Below are 23,279 nucleotides of genomic sequence, written 5' to 3'. Positions count from 1 at the left end.
TGGTGGCCTAGAGGTATTGGTGGATATTCTTGCGCGTTTAAGATTCAAATTCATTTTTCCTTATAAGTTCGCTTGTTTGGGATGCAGTGTGTGCAGACACTTTAGCTGCATCTCACATTCAGGCGACCTCTTCTATGGCGGGTGCAGCAGCCACCACCGCCGAACGGGCTAAGAGACGCAAGTATGATAACCTCGATGGGAGTTTTATATTTGTGCCTTTTGGAGAGGAGACCTTGAGACCGTCGGGCCTGGGGGCTCGTGCTCTTTTTGAAAAGGTTTCAAAACAAATTAATTGGTCTACCGGAAGCCCAAGAGATGGCAGCTGCATTGGCCAAAGAATTAGTTTTGGCATCCAAAGAGGCAATGCTGCCAGCATCTTGGGTATACAATACCTCATTGCGATGATTTCTATGAGGTTTTCGATTTAATTAATTTAGTTTTTATTTGAGTGTTTAGTTTTAATTTATATTTAATTTTACTATATAGATTAGAAAAGCTGTGATAGCCTAGTGGTTAGGATGTCCGCCTTTTAAGTTATGTGCGTTTTAAGTAATTAAATATCACTTGCTTTAGCGGTGAAGAAAAACATCGTGAGGAAACCTGCATGCCTAAGAGTTCTCCATAATGCGTGATTCATTCTCAAAGGTGTGTGAAGTCTACCAATCCGCACATGGCCAGCGTGGTAGACTATGGCCAACAACCCGTGCTCTATAGTGAGCTGGTGATGGGTTGATCATGATGATGATGATGATGATATAGATTAGTTATCACTAATTTTGTATGAGTACCTAATAAATATATACGTAAATTATAAAGACCATTAATCTCTAATGTTTGAATCGTGATTGATTTGTTCTGTACTAAATTTTTAATCACGTAAGTTCAATTTTTTCCACTGTCGCCAACATGCTTGAACACGGCTACAACAAACAACTTGATTGCTGTACCTAAAAATAAATAATCAATCGAAGCTAGGAAGCTTCGTAGGGATATACTAACTTATTCTAGTGCCTTATATTTCTATGGATAACGATTTCCAATATCGTTGTTCGAAGTATCTAACAGATTATCCAAGATTGCCAGGCATAATTTACTTTTTTAACTGCCAAAAAGATTGTACCTACCGCAATCTCACTTTTTATTAAACGCCCTTCGTGTATTCTAATTACGGCTAGATAACTGATCTACTGCACAAAAAAGTAAATAATACTTAAGTAATATATTTTAAATGAGTCAGTAAACGCGAACGTTATCCGGAAGTCAAATTAATAATAAACGCATTCATTGTTACTAATGTATTTTAAAAATAAATTAGTTACCCAACTTAAACGTAAACTTAATGTGTTTCTGGAAAATAATGACATACATTTTTGAACGTTATAATAACCATCATAATAGTAATAACCACTAAAACGGGACTTTAGGTAGGTATAGGTAGCTTATTCACGATATACATATGTAGTTGTATGAAGGCAGTGAAATTCGCGTAGCATCAATGTCCAATAATATTGGGGGCAATCAATATTGAACGAAAATAATACTACGACACTACATGCTACTAAATATACTACTTTGCGCATGAAACTCGCAATTTAATTAGTTCTAAGTACATCGATAAATAGTCATCTTGTAACTTGTTATTCGACATTTTGAGGAAAGCGTGTAGACCCTCTACGACTTGTAGTAGATTTAGAGTGGGTATATACATCGTTTATGTAAATGAATAAATGATACCTAGTCCTGTACCCATACCTACCTAATATTATGACTCTCGGAACGCATCGCCTTGTTTGTTTCTTACTACTCTATGCCTTGAAGCTCTCAGCTGGCTACTGGACTGCTTTTGATAAGCAGAAACAGAAACGGAAAAATCTCCTAAGAAACCTCTGTTTTACCTGATTCAAGGAGGGTTCAGCTGTGGCTAGTCACTAACCTATTGGCAAAGCTGTGCCACCAAGTGATTTAGCGTTCCTGTACGATGCCGTATAGAAACTGATCAGGGGTACTGCCATACCCCTATCAATTTAACCCGCTTCCATCTTAGACTGTATCATCACTTCGCATCAGATGAGATCACAGTCAAGGGCTTATTTTAAAAAGAAAGATAGGATCAGTCATACGCCAACAGTTATGAGTTAATAAACAAGAATTACCTCGTGATTTAAATTTCCTCCTCTTATAATATTATACCACGCTACTACCAGTGGCGTGCAGGTCATAGAGGCATAAATGCACTGCTTACCCCAGTTGTAATAGCTCAATGCATATTTTTCAATATGACCTGCATGTAAACAGGTTCCTACTAACTAATGCCTACCCTGGCTTCGAACACTGTGCACGCCACTGGCTACTACTACTAGTAATTTTTGAAATAATAATGAATTTTCGCCTTTTTTTTTTTGGGTATCATATCAGTAATCATCAGTACTACCACCTGTCTTTGTTTTTGCCAGCGTTCTGGTTACACCCTATATATATATATATAAAAGGAAAAGCTGACTGACTGACTGATCTATCAACGCATTGCTCAAATTCCTAGACGGATCCGGCTGAAATTTGGCATGCAGATAACTATTATGACGTAGATATCTGCTAAGAAAGGATTTTTTTAAATTCACTCCCAAGTCGGTAAAACGGGGATTTGAAATTTATGTGGTCCATGAGGATGAAGTCGTGGGAATAAGCTAGTTGTACATAGTCATTAGTCAACAAAAGCTCATATTTAACGTACCTAACCCAGAATATTTAAAAATCCAAACATGTACTAGTTGAGGTCTAAGGAATCGTTCTCATTAGGTAAAGTGCAGGTACACAAAATACTACGCTAATGTTTGCATCATTTGTGTAGCTTGGGGTGGCTGTTAGGTAATTGTTTTCCTAAAAGTCTTCATAGGTATGTTTATGGTGAGTAGGTCAATATATTGTATGAAAACATCATCATTATCAACCGATCGACGCGGACGTCCACTGCGGTCTCCTGTAGGGACTTCCACACACCACAATCTTGCGCCCACCTGAATCTAATCTGCTACTATTTTAATGTAGATATCGGGTACATCATGTTCTCAAAGGTGTGTGAAGTCTACCAATCCGCACATGGCCAGCGTCGTAGACTATTGCCAAACCCCTTCTCACTCTGAGAGGAGACCCGTGGTCTGAAGTGAGCCGGTGATGGGTTGATCATGATGATGATGATGATCGGGTACTTAGCACGATTAATTTGATGTTTTTATGTGTTGATATTTCAACCCAATCACACGGGTCGTGGTCACGACGGGACTGCGATGCTACGAGAGATTAAGTTTGAGCTGTCATGGGCAGTAGCGAACTACCCTCTTTCTTGTTCTTTTCGCATGAAACTTCACGAGTTGCCCGGCACAATACCGAAGTTGAAATTGCCGAAGGAATATTTGCGTTAGAAGTTAGAACGTTAGAAGTTTCGCTTCTGTTTCACATTTCACGCAACTGACAATAAGTCATGGCAGAACTTCAGTGGCAGTGGAGATGTCCTACCTTTGTCCTACATTACAGGCATAGTCCCGACACTCTATCTCTATATAGAGTTCCCAGACACATATCATATTGATATAATGTACGTCAAAGTGTTAATTGAGGAAGCACGCGCCTTACATTTAAACTTTAATATTCCCTAATTTAGTTCGTGTGTTATTTTAAAGTTAATCCTTTAAAAGCGGTTAAAGGCAATCAACATTTCAATATACCTAAGTATTTACCTATTTATTTAATTATTATTAAAAAGATGAGACAGAATTTATATTGATAGGCCTATAGTTTCACAGTTCACTTTGCCTATGCTTTAGTAGCCGTGATAGCCTAGTGTTTAAGACGTCCACTTCCTAATCGGGAGGTCTGGAGTTGGATTACGGGCATGCAGCTAACTTAACGAACGAGTTAAGTGCAATGAAATATCACTTGCTTTAACGGTGAAGGGAACCTGTACATGCCTGAAAGTTCTCAATGATGTTGTCAAAGGTGTGTGAAGTCTGCCAATCCGCACTGGGTCAGTATGGTAGATAATGGCAAACAAACAAACAAACAAATCCTTCTCAATCTGAGAGTAGACCCGTGCTAAGTGGTGGATCGGCGACGGGTTGATCATCAAAATCAAATGAATAATAAGGTAATTGAAAAGCATAATAAACTAATGAATTCCTAATTGAATCTTTAAGATTTATCGCAACAAAAAGTTATTTTATTAAAACTATTTACTAATTAGATATCAGTTGTTATCAAAAAGACGTCAGTGAGCTGAACCTATATTCCCCAATGTCGTAACTAGGTAGTTACAAGAAAAATAAGTATGTTATCGACAATATGACAAAATTTTATTATTTTTGCTCTATATATTTATAAATAGGTATCTATGCTATAAAAACATTATAAGTAGGTATATTATATCTTACTCTATTTTAATATCATACCTACTATATATGAATACGCTCAATTTTATAGGACGTTACCGAAAACTTTTAAAGATAATCACTACCCCTATTATAAATGCGAAAGTGTTTTTTGGTTTGTTGGTTTGTCCTTCGACGTGATTTTTTGCATTGATATAGTTAGAGACCTGGAGCGTGACACAGGCTGTTTTACATCCCGGAAAATCAAAGAGTTCCCAAAGGATTTTTAAAAATATAAATAAGTACACGTGTACGAAGTCGCGGGCTGATAGCTAGTAATTAATATTTCATTTAGGTACAGTAGATAGAGAATTCTATCTTTACAAAGGTTAATTTGAAAATATCATCTACCTAGCTAGGAGCTTTATACTAGCAAATTAGCAATAGGTTGCTACTGTGGCGTGGTTAGTTCTTTCAGTTGAGTCGTAGCTCGTGAAAGGATCGACTCAGAGAGCCCATGAAAACCACTAAAATGAGGTGAGGAGTCGCGGCCTCTTTGCAATGAGGTATTATGATTAACTAGATGATACCCATGACGACTTCTTCCGCGTGGAATTAGGGTTTAAAAAACTTACCTACATCCGTCTTCGGATGCAAAAATTGGAAAATTGAAAGGTATAGAAATCTCATATTTCGTCAAAATTGGATATAGGTACTTATGGGAATGGGCGGTCGCAAGGTAACAAATAGACCGACACAGTTATATTATTACTATGGATTAGTTAGAATTACGCATAGAGTCTACCAGCAATATTTTAGTACCTATACTAATTAATTACTAGTAGGTACTTATATTATCTCGCAGCGTCACTAATACTAACCACTTGATAGATTGATGGACTAATGTGGACAAGTCACAAAGTACATACGGATTAGTTCGAATTACGCATAGAGTCTACTAACAATTTAGTATAGCTAGACCTATACTAATTAATTACTAGTACGTACTTATATCTCGCCTCGTCACTAATACTAACCACTTGCTAGATTGATAGAATAATGTGGACAAGTCACAAAGTACATACGGATTAGTTAGAATTACGCATAGAGTCTACTAGCAATTTAGTATAGCTAGACCTATACTAATTAATTACTAGTACGTACTTATGTCTCGCCTCGTCACTAATACTAACCACTTGCTAGATTGATAGAATAATGTGGACAAGTCACAAGCTCTCACTGAGGAAAGTGGCGAGCACGAGCCAGGGTTGAACTCGTTTTATTTTTCCATTACCTACACACAATGTATCAACACGAGTAACAGGCGTGATGTTCGGTAATCTATGCTAATAGGCGGCGAGTGCTTTGTGATAAACATTGTGTGCACAGCTATCCGGTTCTAACCGGCTAGATATTTTTTGGTCATCGATTAGAACAATTTTGTTGCTATATACTTACCTGAATATTATGGATAAGGCACACTGTTAAAAAAGCGATACGTAGACGTTAGGGTACCAATGTGCTATAGCACTCTATCCCCGGAGAGAAATTAGCACAGTGCTTTCTCTGTTACATAATCCCATAATGACAAAGACAAAGACCCAATGGGCGTTCGCCATTTTGAGTGGCCAACCAATCACATACATGTCTTCAAAAAACATTCGAAATCCAATTCTAAGCATCTCGAATTGAAATTTTTTCTGTTCGTCGAGTAGATCTTCAGGTCCTGATCATCTTTAGCCAAGAAACTCTCTCATCTCTTATACTTTGTGAGATAGACATCGACGAAATGTGTATGGGTGCCATCTTGAACCCGCAATTTTGGATTTTTTTTCAGCTCACTACCAACTGGATGAGGTTTCGAGTGATATTTGTTTGAGCACTCCCCACCTGTCTTCTATACCCTGGCCGTGCTCCTCACCCGTCTTTAAATCCTCAATCATCAGCTCTCTCCATATTTTTCCTCTGAATGAATTTTTATCCTCTATACGAAACCATCAGTGAAAGAAAATTTTTTCATACAAATTTTTTTAGGAGAGGTGATCAATGAGTGAGTGTGTCAGTCAGTCAGTCAGTCAGTAAAACAGCACGAGCAGCTATAAATATATTAAAATACTAAGTAGGATCGTAAAATTGTCTCGTCCTCAAATATCAAGGACATTGTATCATTGTATTGTACTATTTTCCAACAATGTGCTTTAAACTCATTCCAATGAACAAAACGGAAAATCACAAAAACGTGTGTCTAATTCAGTCCTTTTGCGAGTAGGTACAGTGATGTAGTTATCTCATAACTCTATGAGTAGGTAGATATAAAATAATTATTAAATATTTATATATTATATATAATATAATTAAATATAAAGTAAGTAGGTATATTGTAATATCCCTACCATTGACTTATATATTACTTCGTAAAGACAGGGCCATTGAACAAGCAAAATGGCACCGATTCATTGGTCCTAAAATGTTTATTTCGCAACCTCAGTGACGTCTGGACTTCAAACGGGTCGTTAATTAGTATCTAAGAGGTGGCGCTGACTTATTTGGTTCCAAAACCGTGAAAATTTTTGTTCGCTTGGGCATATCTTGTCATTTATATCGATGATCGCTACTAATATTATGAATGCGAAAATGCGTCAGTCAGTCCGCTTAAGAAGTTGCGATACGATAACCGATTTGGTACAAATATATCTTGCACACGGAGACGGAAAGAAGCTGCTTAGTGCTTATAGGTACACATGCCCGAAAATCAGAGTTCATACAGGATTTTTAAATATCTAAATAAACGCGATCAAAGCTGCGGGTGTCATATCTAAAATCAAAATATACAAAAGGAAATGCTGACTGACTGACTGACTGATAACCGCACAGCTCAAACTACTGGACGCATTGGGCTCAAAGGTATGCATATAGCTATTATAACGTAAGCATCCGCTAAGAAAGTATTTTTGCAAATTCAACCTCTAGGGGATGATATAAAGGGATATTTTGAAGTTTGTGAAGTCCAAGCGGAAGAAGTTGCGGCGCATAAACTTGTAGTTTATATATTAAAGGTCATATAGAGGAAAAATAATTTTAAATGAGTAATTTGTATTGTTTAACAGAACGGTCACGGAATAAAACGGACAAAAAATATCGCGCAAACGAATAAACAATAAAACAATTAAATTGTGAAAAATTATGTTTATGAGTTTGTTACACTGATTTATGAATTAATTTATGTTGGCAACTAATTTTACATATAATAGGCTAGTTGACACTTTTTTTAAGTAGGTCTTAAATGGTTAATATTTGTCCTATTAGATAAAAAAAATTAACACTAAGTATATTTTTTTGCGCCCTAAAAACCGTAAAACTTTAATTTAAAAATATATTTTTCTTAGACAGGCGAAAACGCTGTCGGCCATGTTTGGCCGATATAATATTATCTGTGCTCTGACGTCATGCATTTGTAAACAACAGCATAAACTCTCAAAGTTTAATAAACATGACTTCTATACTAGTTTACATGAAAAATATAGTAATTATCGTTATTGTATCATCCGAGAATGTAAAAACGCATCGATAAAGACCACAGGAAAGTTGTGGATTAGAGTGCCCAGTGAAATAAATATGCGTAACACGCGAAGACTTGCTTTAAAGGGATTCTATATGACTAACGACTGCAACCCAAATTTATTTTTGCAAAGATCACTTTGTTGTAAGTCTTACTTAATAACTTATTTAATTTATAAAGAGAAAACGATAATTTTTTACGTTTACTAGGAGTTTTTAGAAATATATAAAAACTAGCTTATGCTCGTGACTTCGCCCGCGTGGACATCATAAATTTCAAACCCCCATTTAACCCACTCAGGGGTGGAATTTCAAAAAATCCTTTCCTAGTGGATACCTTTTCTTTACCTACAAAGAACACACCCACCAAATTTCATGTATCTAGGACTAGCTGTTTAGATGTTTAGGCAGTGCGTTGATATAAAAGTTAGTCAGGACTTTAAATTTTATATATATTTCTTTGTTTACATATTTAATGACGTCACATCATGGCTGACAGCGTTTTCAGCGTTTCAAATAAAAATAAAAACTGTATTTTTTAAAATTGGATTTATATATCCATCCTGCGTTTTTAATAATTGTTATTGATATATTTCGTTGTCTTAAACAAAATACTATAAAAAATTATGATTTATTGGACGAAATTAGATATGAGTCAAGTAGCCTCTAAGCAGATTCATAGCTCCATGATTTTATTTAACAAACCTGACTACGATGAAATAATTCGCTCAATAGATAGATGGTTTAATCACAAAGACATAATAATAATCTTTAAAAATTCAGCTTCCCTATGTTTGTGACCACAAATTAGTAGATATATTGACTTGTTTTTTTTACATAACGTTGCATTTCTATATAAGAGTGTAACTCCTATAAAATGTTTCAATAGTTCAACGGTTAAAGGGCGGACTAAAATCCGAAAGGTTATCGGTTCCAAACCCACCAGGTACACTTTTGCCAGACTCACTCCTAGCACAAGCTTAACGTTTAGTTGGAGGGGAAAGGCAAATATTTGTCATAATAATAAACATGGCTTTTTTTATTAACTTCCTATCCCGAAGTTTCCACGGAGATGGAAATTATTTATTGGATTAGTTATAATTAATATCAGACTGAGCCGCAGTAAATCCTACCCGGTTTATTCTATTCTATTCTATACCTACAGTATAAGTACTGCTGTACACAACTACTTTTATATAAAAATTTACATTTACCACTTATAAGTATAACTGTACCAGACGACCGGTCTGCAATTGCAACTTACCTTGTAAGTAAAACCAGTCAGAGTGTAGGAAAACCACACTTTCACAATTTTGACTGGAAAACCGTGAGCTCTGGTTCTCTTACGGATCTTGGATTATCCGATTTGATTACGTAGAGAAATTCCAAGAAAAGCTATCTCCATCGTCCACTGACTCTGAGCTTTCTTATGAGGCCCAATAGTATGTAGGATGTTGTACTCTACGTAACTTTTCAACTTTATAGAACTCAGATCTCATTATTTCGTTTGGAATCTGTCTACTATCTATCTACCATATTATCTATCTTTAATGTAGAGACATAAATATCTTACGCGCTATTTTCAGGATAAACAGATTTGTCTCATTTTGCGGTGAAGGTAACATCCTTAAAGTGACCTCGGTGTCTCTTGAGAAAGGCAATAAATAAGATTAAGACGAGGAAAGGCTTGTTATATCACCGTTCTAGGATAACATGAGGATAACGCAATCAAAATCCTTATACTAAAACAGAAGAATTAATTGATGTCCAAACGAAGTTTTAGAGTCTTTTTATAGAGAGAGGGCCAGCGCGTGCCAGACCTTCATTTTATTTAAAAGTTGAAAGTTTTTCTGCGTATTGTCCCCAACACTGGGAGGAATCACGGTGGCTTTGGGAGATTAACAGGTAATAAAGGTGTAAAAAGTCTTACGTCAAAGTATAAAGTTTAATTTTTATATACGGAGTAGTATTATAAAACACGTCATGCATTGCCAGACACCATTAAAGTTGTCTGGCAGGGGGCTGTCACCGTTTTATCTCGGAAAATCAAAAGAATCTGATTTCCTGGGATAGAAATTACGGGATCCGTGAGATTTTAAATCCTAAATCCACGCAGAAGAAGTTGTGGAATTATCTAGTAAGTAAGTATCTGTTGTATAATGAATAATTAATGAAACAACTTTAAGGATACTTACCTACCTAATGGTTTAAAAAATCCTTAGGAAAATCTAGCACCTTCTGCATCGCATGATTTGAGCGTGTCTTCTTATCTTTTACTGCAGTCAACAACTCAAAAATAAAAAGTTATCTTAAGACAATCTGCTATCTTTTAGATAATAGGTAGGTAGGTAGGTAGTAGTTTATGAAACTGTTGCATATTACGGGTCTTATTTTTGCATTTACAGTTATTAAAATACAATTGTGAATTTACTAACCGAGCCAGCCATTTATAAACATTATATACCTAATTATGTGTACATTCTCATAAACTACTTTTTTGTAGAGTCATATAAAAAACCGGCCAAGTGCAAGTCAGGCTCGCACAACGAGGGTTCCGTACAACAGTCGTATTTTTTCGACATTTTGCACGATAATTCAAATACTATGATGCATAAAAATAAATAAAAATCTGTTTTAGAATGTACAAGTGAAGACCTTTCATATGATATCCCACTTGATATAATTATCTTACTTCGAAAATTGAAAATCTTAATTAATAGTTTATGACCACAATTTAATTTTTTTGTGTGATGTAATCACAAATTCACAGTCTTCAGATTTTTTCCACTAATGCCATCTATAAGACCTACCTACCTGCCATATTTCATGATTCTAGGTCAACGGGATGTACCCTGTAGGTTTCTTGACAGACAGACGGACAGGCAGACAGACAGACAACAAAGTGATCCTATAAGGGTTCCGTTTTTTCTTTCGAGGTACGGAACCCTAAAAATTAAATCAAACATATTTTGTCGTAGGCTATTCTTGATTTTACAGGAACCAAAAAGATTGTCGAACGTTTTCGCTGCTGTTTTTAAAATGTCGGGTGGAATTTCTTCTTTTGCCGATGTTTCTATGCAAGAACTGTTAAGTTCTATGTAGATGGGCATAAGATGGGTCATTTTGAACAAAAAAAATTGTGTGCTGCAACTCAATTTGGCTTACAATATGATGGATTAAGTGTCTCCAGTGTCAATATTAATTCAGACAGATTCATAGAATACAATTTTTCTTTTCAAGTTAAATGGTTAATTGTAAACAGATTTCGAAAGCAGATTTGACACGTTCGAAGTATAATTATAATCGTTCACGTTTACGCGCGCTTTCGCTATAAAATCCTTCCATGTATAATGCGTAAAATTTAACTCCTCACGCCCCATTTTAATTTTTTGTGTTAAATTTCATGGCAAAAGTACGATTTTAGTCCTTATTTTAAAGGTGCTTTTGACATGACAGTTCACCCATGAGTTAAAATGGCACATGAGGATTCATTTTGTACGGACTATAGTTGAAACTATACTCCGTACAAAATACCTCTCTGTCGCAGTTCACGACAGTTATGAAAGTAACAAAACGTCGAGGCTTCACCTACATTGGCAGGCATCAAAATATGTAGGTAGGCTATGAAACGACAGATATCGTTTCAGGATTAAACCGATCGTTTCCTCACTCTAGTTCACTCGGGTTCTGTCGTAACGCGTTTTCTGTATTAACACGTTTTCTGTATATAATAAATAATATAATGTACTTAATGGCTTCTCATGCAACATTTTAACTTTTTGCGTCAAATTTCATGTCATAAGATTTTAGTCCTTATTTTAAAGTTGAACCCTGTTGAAGCGTACTTTTGACATACCAGTTGAGCCATAGAGTTAAAATGGCGTGTGAGAAGTCATTTTGTACCTACGGCCTATAAAGAAAACATTGGATGATAAAGGTTATCGCCTGTTTGACCAGTTTCACAATTCATTCGCACTGAACAATGGTTCACTCATAGACGAAGTAATATAATCAGTCTATGCTTATAGAAATAAGTAGTTATTAAGTATACCTTTTAGGTAGAGTATTGGGTTTTTAAAAATCGACATCGGGTCGACAAAAATAGAGTCACTTATTCCGCTTATCCGCCATTTAAAACAGCCACTGTATACCTACCTTCCTACTCGGAAACGTGTGTCCATTTTTATCCCTCTCGGACTAAACAATAGGTCAAATGCGAGTCAGAAATGCACACGAAGGATTGCGTACCAAAATAGGTACAACCAATAACACTTTTTAAATGCACGGTTTCCCGATTATACATTTTCTCTGGAGATACAGAACCCTAAAAATTATTTGACAAGGTGGATAGACAAACGCACGGTTGTAAGGGTGCTGTTTTAGAGTGGATAAAAGGATAAAAGTAATAAGCCCATATTATAGCTTCAGTCTTTGAGAAGTTTAGCCCGATCTCACAGACAGATAACATGGGGGCCTTGGTAACTTGTAAATAATATTATTATGAGCTAAATAAAAGTAAGTTATTTCGAAATCAGAGAGATACCCGACACTTCAATTTTATTTATTTCAAGTAGGTATTATCTACAAGATAAAATACAGATATACCTATCTATAGCAGTTATTAGATGCAAATATAAATATAGCTAAGTAGATATCTTCTGCTAGGTCACATCACTCACAATATGTCTATCATTATTTTATCAACTATTGTTGCTGTACTATGTGTACAACCGATAAGGAAGATATGCAGTCTCGAGTCGCAAAAACAATGTACCATTATCTTTTCTATACTAGCTTACCTACTCCTAAAATAACTTTATACCTATCTATACAATTTAATATGGAACATTTAGCTACATCGCATTTGGAAATTCGTACCTCTACAGCATACTTAGTAAGTACCTACCTGATTTTAGTCTCCCTTGCAGTTTAAATTACTTAACAGAAAATACAATTATAAGTAAGTATACTTAACTTACGTCTTCTATCGGTCTGCTCATGAACAATAGATAAAAGTATTAAAGCGCAATTCCAATTTTTGTGATAAGATTTTCGTCTTTTAAATTTTGCGACATGTTTTATAGATTCACCTATCTTATCTTTAAGTGCTCCTTATTTTTAAAACCTATATTTTGTAATCTCGTTACTTACCATGCGTAACTAGGTAGGACAGGGCAGTGAACTACCTAAGTATCCTCCTAAAGTACAAACTAAACCTAAGCACCTACTTAGGTACAATTTGTAAAATGACATATTAAAAAAATCATTTTTATTTTCAGCAGGTACCTAAATAGTAATATATGCTATAAAAAGACTTATCTTGACTGACTGACTAATCTATTAACGGACAGCCTAGACTGCTGGGGCAGAGAAACATGAAATTTGGCAGATTGTTCCTTTCAGCCACTTAGGATTTTTGGAAATTCCACTCCTAAAGGGGATAAAAGCATGTACCAAAGCCCGTTATTTCCAGGGTTCCGTACCCGAAGGGTACCAACGGGACCCTATTACTAAGCCTCCACTGTCCGTCCGTCTGTCAGTCTGTCAGTCAGCAGACTGTATCTCGTGAACCGCGATAGGTAGAGTTGAAATTTTCACAGAATGTGATAACCTAATAATGTGAAAAATAATAACCGCCGCTATAACAAAAAATTACACATAACAAGATTTTCAAAATGGCCGCCATGAAATTTATAAAAAAAATAAAAAGTGTTGTTTCTTGTACGATGGTACCTACGTAACCCTTCGTTTGCGAGTACGACTAGCACTTGAACGATTTTTTAATAAGACTATTAACCATATCAATCGTGATGTATATTCCCTTTTCACCTCCAACTAAGCGTAAACTCACTACTTGGGTCCCGTATTGGCACCATTCGGGTACAGAACCCTGAAAATAGGCTTTTAGCTTTAGGCTAATACCTACGTTTAGATGAATAGAAGAGGCATATATTTTACACCGCCTGCTATTATGTACCTATGCCTATCTAACCTAGCTTATTAGTTATTAGTTACACGCACAGGCCGCAGATTGTCCCTGCACGCATTGCATGCGGTTAGTGCATTAAGACCAATTGATCAATTAAGGTAAATGTTAGCTGCTCTAAAGTCTAACTGCAGTTGGTTATGCTTTTCTAGCTAAGTATTTTTAACTGCAAACCTTAATGATATGAATGAATGATAACTATGCAAGTACCTAAGTATGGATATTTTGTCTGTTAAGTAGGTACAATAGACCGGGGATGTCACAGTGGCTAAAGAATTCGTCCTCCTATTCGGGAGCTCGAAATTCGATTCAGAGTTACGTATGTGCGTTTTAAGTAATTAAATATCACTTGTGAAGGAATCCGGTATGCCTGATAGTTTTCCATAATGTTTGCCAATCCGCACTTGATCAGCGCGGTGTACTGTGGTCATGCTCTTCATTTCGACAGGAGACCTGTTGTTTTTTTTTAAAGTAGTGGGCCGGTGCGGCGTTGCATGATGAGTTGAAATGATTAAAGTATAATTCCTCCTAAAATCTTAGAGGCTATGGTAACTGCTGCATCTAGGTGTTACACAGGCACAGATTATGTATATAAATAATATATGTATATACCTACACTATTTCTTCATATTGGCCATATCGTTACCATCTTGATATCGCACATAGACAATTTTTTTTAGTCTCAATTAGATACTCGTTGCAAATTAGCAAATTTTCCTTCCATATCAGCTGATATCCGATATAAACCAATTTTTACGAATGCGTTAATTCAATCACTCAGCATCCAGTCTGTTAATACGTTGATCACGTACCAATGTAGCTATACGGATCTATATCCGTACTAGCTGATGCCCGCGACTTCGTCCGCGTGGATTTACGTTTTTCAAAATCCTGCGGGAACTTTGATTTTCCGGGATAAAAAGTAGCCTATGTTTTAATCCAGGGTATAATATATCTCTATTCCAAATTTCAGCCAAATCCGTCCAGTAGTTTTTGCGTGAAGGAGTAACAAACATACACACACACACACACACATACAAACTTTCGCCTTTATAATATTAGTCGGGATAGATAGTAGGTACTTACTTATTGGCTGTATCAATAGACCGTAAATTATAATGCAATCAATGATTTATTGCTGGCAGTGTACTAAAATTATGTAGGTACTAGCTGATGCCTGCGGCTTCATACGCGTGGATTTAGATTTTTAGAAATCCAATGGGAACTCTATGGATTTTCCGGGATAAAAAGTAGCCTATGACACTCTAGGTCTTCATCTCTGCCGCCCATACAAAAAATCACGTCAATACGTTGCACCGTCGCGACGTGATTGAAGGACAAACCAACAATTTAATCGCAATTATAATAAGGGTAGGTACTGGTTAAAATTAAACCTGTTAATTAATTATAGAACTAGCTGATGCCATGGATAAAGACCTGAAGAGTGACATAGGCCACTCCTTTTTATCCCGGAAAATCAGATTTGTTTGGGGATTTTTAAAAACGGGATTGTTAAAAACCTAATTCCACGCGGACGAAGTCGCGGGCATCAGCTAGTGATAATATATAAAATAGGTAGATTGGTAGGTTTAGGTACCTATAGTTACTGCAAAAGAGAAGTCAGCAAGCGAAGATAAACTGGATAATTGGCATGAGGGGAGTCACTGTAGTAACCTCTAACCTAGAACTGCGACATCCGTTCGATATAATATAAACGTACCTACTCACTCGCGGTATAAAATAATACCTATCTGTACAATGTCGGTTACTCTGGTGCTCTTACGGATCTCTTCATTTCTGATTTGGTCATGTAGAGAAACTCCATGCAATAGCTCTTTAAATCCCGCGCTGAATGAGTGAGCCTTCTTATGAGACCACGTCACGTTAGAGATCACGTCTCATATCCATAGTGATGATTAGCAACAAGTTTGAAAACTGGTCTACAAACATTTGTCATTTTACCGTAATCGAGCAGCAGGATCGAATCCTCGACGTCCGAATGGGAGGCAGACATCTTAACACTAGGCTATCATAGGGATTAGGGAATATGCAATAGGGTTATTTAAAAATATCGAAAGTAGGTACACTGATATTATATATTTTAGTTATTATACATATCTGCAAGTAAGTACGTATTTCTACAAAACATATTTTTGTGCATTCGGTAACAATTTAATAAGTATACATGTAATAAATACCACACACAACACAACAAAACAAATCGTTTTTAAATAATGCACTTCATGGGAGAGTAGAGGGCAGAGGCAACGCGTCTCTTCTAAAATGACGCAAAGTAATCTGGACTCTATCTTCACTATGAAATGAACTGTTATAATATCATCAAAATTAAAATGCATATCAAAATGAAACTTTTACAGCAATTTATAGAAATCCATAGGTCGGGTGAAAATAATAAGCTCTTTAATTTTTAGTTTTTTATTAAAGTAAAGGACAAAAGTTTGTAAGCCACTTGTGACAAATCAAAATAATATGAATTAAGCTTGTTATTTACCACCCGACCTTGGTAGCCTTACATAAAAATACAATTATTAAATCAAAAAATTCATAATCTCTGCTTATTATTGTAACAATAATATAAAAATATATATAACTAGATGATACGATATAGTTTTTTTTCAATCCCGCGGGAACTCTTTGATTTTAGGGAACCAAATGACCGGTTCTTCCACGGCATGCAAGCTATTTCTGTACCAAATTTTATAAAAATATGTTAAAAGGATGAGCCATGAAAAGCTAGCAGAAAGACAGACAGATAGACACACTTTTGCATTTATAATAGTATAACAGTATAGATTAAATAAAGTCAATAATACAAATTAGGCTCAATGTACATTGAAGGGAATGGACGCGAATTCCTAAAATATTACATATAGCATATTGACTTCTATCAATTAAAAAAATTAAAAAGTTACAAATTAAAAAGCAAAAAATCGAATTCACTGACCCTTTAGATTTTAAGTGTCTCTATTAGCAGAGATAATTTATTACAAGATAGATTGCTAACGTCATACAAGCTATATTACGTTAACGTTTTATTTGAAGCTCGCCTACAACTTCTTAAAGTCGCCGGTACCTCTTATTATTAATTCTTAAATTTAGAAAGTGGCGTTACAGTGCAAGCTGAAATGTGATGTATTGAATTTATTTAGTGCCATCTATCAATGCTCGAAATAACCAATTATAGATGAAACCAATCATTTCACATAATCGAACCAGGAATACCTACATTTCAATTAACGTTTCGAAAAAGAAAAGTAACTATGTATGTAAACTATTTATACAAAAAATTCTTATTCTTAATTAAGAGCAATATAAATAGACTGACTGCTTGACTGATCTATCAATGCACAGTTAAGCTACTGGACGGATCCAGCTGAGCATGCAGATAGCTATTAAGATGTAGAGATCTGCTAAGAAAGGATATTTGAAAATTCATCCCCTAAGGGGGTAAAACGGGGTTTTGAAATTTGTTTAGTCCACACGACGAAATCGCAGGAATAAGCTAGTAATAAATAAAATTTGAAGTGTATGTCTGTAATTTCGAAATAACTACCTCTCATATTAAGCTCATCTGGTTATTTGAACTGTACGATAACAGCTGAACCTATTTTGACGGGACTTTCAGAGAGAAGTAAGAGAAACTTTGCAACACTGGCCCATAAAAAATTTGGATTCCAACTCGTCAATCCTGATGCTGTAGGGGGCCTGACCACAAAAACTGATGGGGGTTTGAAACTGTCTGTTATACATCGATATTGGAGGTACCAACCAAGTAAAGACTTTATCGTTGAACTTGAGGGTCCAACTCCTCAACCCTCATGCTGTAAGGAAATCGTGGTTCTACAGGGTTTTTAAAGAATCACCTGTTTAAATGTTTTTACGAAATTTGGTACAGAGATAACTTTGCATCCCAGCCTCCGGGGACAGGCTGCTACGGATAGGCTACTTTTAGTCCTGGAAAATAAAAAATTCCCACAGGATTTTTGAGAACCTATATCACATTAGATTGAAGAACACGAGGCTGATACGCAAGTTGCGATCGTGCTCAAACCTGCATAGACATGTAAGCAGAAACTAGTGAGATCTTTTGATGAGTGTTCCGCATGTAAACGCGGATCTGAATAACATGCTCTCGCGCATTACTTGAAGCTACCAAAGAGCATACTCTTAACGTGAGTTACTCTACTTAGTATTTACAGTTCTCTCCATAAATTTGAATAATATTACACAGTGATTACGTCAGTGTCTTCACACTCATCAATATTACCCACACTCAAGTTATCAAGTAAACTAAGAACTAAAAGCTGGTAGTAAAATAGTAGAACAGTCGTAGACAATACAAATTAAGCAGTTCTGAGAATGATGTGAACACCTGAATCTGTATCTACTGGTGCGCTTAGTTGTCCGACTTGTAGTGAAAAAGCTACCAACTCGAAGGGCTTCTGCATTTGGCCTTTCTTGAAACGTCCTAAGTCTCCGTCACGCTTGGCCGAAGAACAATCGGAATATGCACGGGCCAACTCTTCAAATGTAGCCTCCTTGTTTATGATTTTTTGGCGATATTCTGTAAAATAAATATATAATTTATTCGAAACTATTGTATGAACCAGTAAAAAAGCAGATATAATTTGGTGATTGAATTTACCAAGTGACCGACATATGGATCCTACCAAGAAATAACATCTCTGCCCACTCGAGGTGTATTTAATAACAGTTATATAAGATTACTAGCTTATGCTCGCGACTTTGTCCGCGTGGACTACACAAATTTCAAACCTCTATTTCACCCCCTTAGAAGTTGAATTTTGAAAAATCCTTTCTTAGCGGATGCCTACGTCATAATAGCTATCTGCATGCCAAATTTCTGCCCGATCCGTCCAGTAGTTTGAGCTGTGCGTTGATAGATCAGTCAGTCAGTCAAACAGTCACCTTTTCCTTTTATATATTTAGATTAAATACTACTGAATATATCCAATTTTCATTGATAAATAATATTTAGTAACAAGTTACTAAAGACAGATAGTGCAACTTCATTTCAACTGTCAAAAAGTTGTCTGTTATATTCAACAAGATATATTTTGGAGAGGGTGCCCTGAACTTTTTGACTGCAAAGCATCGCAAAGGTCTACTTCTATATACATATTGCATTTATTCGAAATTTCACAGACATGATTTGCTTCCTTGTTTTTAATTAAAACTACGATAGGAAATTGAACGCCTTTCACTTTTAACATCATTTCAAATCAAGAGTTAATAGATATTTTCTAGACAAGTGCGCTCCACTTTTGGTTCCATCATTTATTCCTAGCAGATTAGAAAGCAGCCAAGCACTAATCTATTTACAAAAACTTGGTAGTCAGTGGGAACTGCCCAGATAAATGAAAACTTAAAACTAAGTAATACTGACTACCGAAAGCAACAACACTAACCTAACAATGACATTTCCATTAAATATAGGATACCTAATGAAATTAGCATGTCGGTGACGCGACCTTAAAGTTTTTATCCATTAATGGCCCAATGCACAAGTTTTAACTTCAAAAATTAATTCTAAAGATACCTTTGACAATTTCCAAAGCCTCTTCCTTGGTCCTAGTGATATGATCTTCCCGCCAAGAGGAGGGTCGGCGGCTTCCAGCGTGCTTGACAAGCAGGTGACTGCACTGCACTTGACTGGGTGTTTCAGTATCATCATCTTCAGCATCTACCAAAGGAGCTGGCTCATCGGGCCTGTCCCACTGAGATTTCTTCGTATGTTTATTCAAGTAGTATATCATACCTGTAATAATTAGATAATCATTTTAACCCATTGAATGCTGATGTTGGTCTTACAACCAAAGGTGCTTGCTACTATACATTTTTGTCAATTTACAGATATATGCCAAAGAGCTTTTGAAATTGTGTTTTTTTCTTCACTTGTAACCAGCAATAAAGTTACCATTTTACAGAGCCTCAATAGCTCAACAGGTAAAGGAGTGGACTGAAAACCGAAAGGTCGACGGTTCAAACCCCGCCCGTTGCACTATTGTCGTACCTACTCCTAGCACAAGCTTTACGCTTAGTTGGAGGGGAAAGAGGAATATTAGTCATTTAACATGGCTAATATTCTTTTATAAAAAAAAAAAAAAAATTGTTGTTTTATTTAAGGTGCCGGCCTATAAATAAATGCTTTGTTGAAGAGGCCAGCTTTATTTATTTATTCTTATACAAGTAAGCCCTTGACTGTGATCTCACCAGGTGGTAAGTAGTTAACTACTAAGTGATGATGCAGTCTAAGATGGAAGCGAGCTTGCTTGAAAGGAATAGGCAGTTTCATTAAACTCATATGCTGAGCGGTATCTATGCAGCATCATACCAGAACACTGCATGCATGGCGGCACTGCTTTTGCAGTAGGATGGTAACTATAGTCACTGCAGAAGCCTCTCACCAGACATGTATATTTCACTAGCTGATGCCTGTTTTTTTGTCTGTGTGGAATTAGGGTTTTTAAAAATCCTGTGGGAGCTCTTTGATTTTCTGGGATAAAAAGTAGCCTATGTCACTCTTTAGGTCTCTATCTATACCCATGCAAAAAATCACGTCAATCTGTTGTGCCGTTGCGACGTGATTGAAGGACAAACCAACAAACAAACACACTTTCGCATTTTTTTTTCCATATCAATCAGTACCATTTATAATAAGGGTTTAATTAATTAATAATTCACTGATTGTGGCATGCACATACACAGTACACCCTCCATACAGATCTGCAGTTGGCATCTCGCATAGAAGCCGGGTACGGAGACATCTATCACCATTAGGAAATCGTTGGGCTTTGTTCCCGGGAAATCAACCTCGAGAAAACTCGAGAACTCGAGAAATCATATGTGAGTCTATGAAATTATAAAATAAAACGATTTGCGTTTGCCGTTTGTTTTAAATGCAAAAATTTCATTTGATTTTTTTTTTCTAATTAACATGCCAAAAAATGGTGCTGTGATTGTAATTTACTTAATTATAAGTTAGGATAAGGTTAACGTTTTCATGTTGAAATTTTTGTTTATTGTTTGTTTTGTTTAAAAGAAAGAAGCTAGAAGTTTTAAGTTGATTTTTTTTCTTTTTAATGCTGTGCTTGTGCTGTAATTGTATATATGTATAAGTCACAAATGTCAGAATAGCTTATTTTTTTAGTTTTCTTTAAGAAAAAGAAGCTAATTATGTTGAAGACTGTCAATAAAAGTCCTATAATTATTTTGGTACTTTTATTTGAGAGGAAACCACAGAATTTGTTGATTAATCGCATTATTGGAACCGAAGAATATGCAAATCCGTACGTAAATGTAAATTTCTCGACAACCCGAGAAGACCCGAGAAATTAGCCTCGAGAATTCTCGAGACCCGAGAAATTGATAAGCTCGAGAAATCATGAACCCTAATCATTATACATCGGTGGAAACTTTTAACTTATGAATTTACTAATGTGGTGTCGGCGTGGTTATTTTGTTTTAGTTCAAAAGGATAAGACAGCATTTTCAATGAAAGCTTGATTTCTTCTGACATCTTGAACGAGTATCATCATTATTTCAACGAACTAACACAAAACAATATTGTTCTGTTTACCGTGGAGACCCTGGAGCCATGGAGTCTTAGTGCTTATAATTTTTTATGAGGCATTTCACTGTGATTGATAGCCTCACCTGGTGACAGAAGGGCTGGCTCATTTTTTGCCAGATCAGCCTGGGTGTCCAGCGTGGAAATGCAGCCAGTATTCTTGGCACTATTCCACACGGCCATGATTTGTATGGCTAGCTTAAGGTTTTATTGTGATCTGGCTGAAATTTGGAATGCTGATAGCTATTATTACATAGGCATACGCTAAGAAAGGATTTCTGAAAATTCAATCCCTAAGGGGGTGAAATAGGGGTTTGAAATTTGTGTCGTCCACGCGGACGAAGTCGCGGTCATAAGCTGGTATTAGTATTATAAAAGGGCAACTGTTATCTACACTGTAACTTTTTCACTGAAGGTATCATCATTTCGAAAAGTTTTTATGTACCTACTAAATATTTATTGTTAATCATCAACGTGGGCGTACTGAAATTAGATACAGTCCGTACAGAACCTACTAACCAGTACTTCTGCTTTTGCGTGCTTGCCATCCTTCTGGAAGACTTTCATCGTGACTTGATGCCATCTCAGATAAGTTGTTTCAAAATTTGCCTGCCAATGCAAAACAAGATTATGATCATTCAAGTCTTTTTAAAGTGATACCTTTGGATACCTACTTGTTAGTTAAAATTTAATTACAAAAATGATTTCACAGCCGTGGCGTAAAATTTACACCACAGATTTCCAGTGTATGTGTAATGTGTATTACTTTACTCTATGATTTACACTCAAACCAATCTGACGTTTAATTTTTAGAGAGAAATGAGAATGTTGTCAACTGCTTCCAAAAAAAATGCGTTACAGTCATCACGGGTAACAGTGTACCGTGTTGTTGTGGGCGCAATGAGGAATGAGGAGAGGATGACCGATAATAATCATTAATCCTCAGCCGACATCAGAACGTAGTAATTAATTACTAGGTACCGCCGGTAGGGCGTTGCCTGGAATTGATTGGGGGGGGTTAAACTTAAGGTAACTTTAAAAACGGACGGGAAATTAGTGGGGCACCTACGTTATAAAAATTCTCCCATATAATATAAATATAGAGAACAGTATTAACTATTATTTAACGAAGACTTTAAGATTTTGTGTGAAAATTTTTGTTCATTAGCGCGCCACATTATAAAAATGTCCAAGGCAATGTTTATCGTCTTTCTAAAGTTACCCAATCTCATGTAGATCTTGTAATGGCAACCTCGACAACCATAGTGATATTATGTCAGCTCTCAGCAGTCGGTTTTAAATTTTTAATCAGTCTAGGCCTTAAAAGACTGTTATCCAGGGCCGTAAAATAAATTAAAAAAAAAAAACAAAGTCTGGTTGTAACGGTTTCTAGATTTTTCTCGGTGTGAAACTACATACCATTTAGCTTCTGTGCCTTTTAGTGCCTTTTATTTCTGGTCGGTGCTACATACGAACCAATACGAACATTACGAATTTTAGAAGTTGGAGAATAAAATTTTAAAATCGTAATCAAGTTTGTTACAATTTTGCTGGTGCTCGGCTAAAAAAAAGGCTCCACTATAGAGAGGTTCACCACTATTTATTCACGAATATTATACTATATAGGTATAGCGGTAATATTCAGTGTAAAGAGGTTCATTTGCACTTTACACATCTGTAATTTCAAGTTTCGGAGACACGTATTTATAGACATTTATACAATTTTAAAATGATTAACATTATAAATAGAAAACACGATTAC

General features: G+C 36.0%; 1 protein-coding gene across 2 annotated transcripts; it reads right to left on the bottom strand.

The window, feature by feature from the left end:
* Nucleotides 1-15,983: 15,983 nt before the first annotated feature.
* LOC117995595 (putative peptidyl-prolyl cis-trans isomerase dodo) lies at nucleotides 15,984-22,302 on the bottom strand. Of its 2 annotated transcripts, none has more exons than XM_069508755.1 (4): nucleotides 22,214-22,302; nucleotides 22,037-22,126; nucleotides 19,487-19,705; nucleotides 15,984-18,490 (listed from the first exon to the last, which is right to left on the bottom strand). In XM_069508755.1, exons 2-4 carry the CDS (start codon nucleotides 22,098-22,100, stop codon nucleotides 18,270-18,272), a joined length of 504 nt encoding a protein of 167 aa, XP_069364856.1. In that variant the 5' UTR covers nucleotides 22,101-22,126; nucleotides 22,214-22,302; the 3' UTR covers nucleotides 15,984-18,269. The 2 variants fall into 2 exon arrangements, with proteins under 2 accessions (XP_069364856.1, XP_034839469.1); XM_034983578.2 differs by having other exon boundaries at nucleotides 22,192-22,293.
* Nucleotides 22,303-23,279: the final 977 nt, after the last annotated feature.

The sequence above is a fragment of the Maniola hyperantus genome, chromosome Z, assembly GCF_902806685.2.
Source record: "Maniola hyperantus chromosome Z, iAphHyp1.2, whole genome shotgun sequence".
Classification (NCBI taxonomy): domain Eukaryota; kingdom Metazoa; phylum Arthropoda; class Insecta; order Lepidoptera; family Nymphalidae; genus Maniola; species Maniola hyperantus.
Note: the sequence above shows the minus strand (reverse complement) of the source record. Positions and strands in the feature narration are given on the sequence as shown.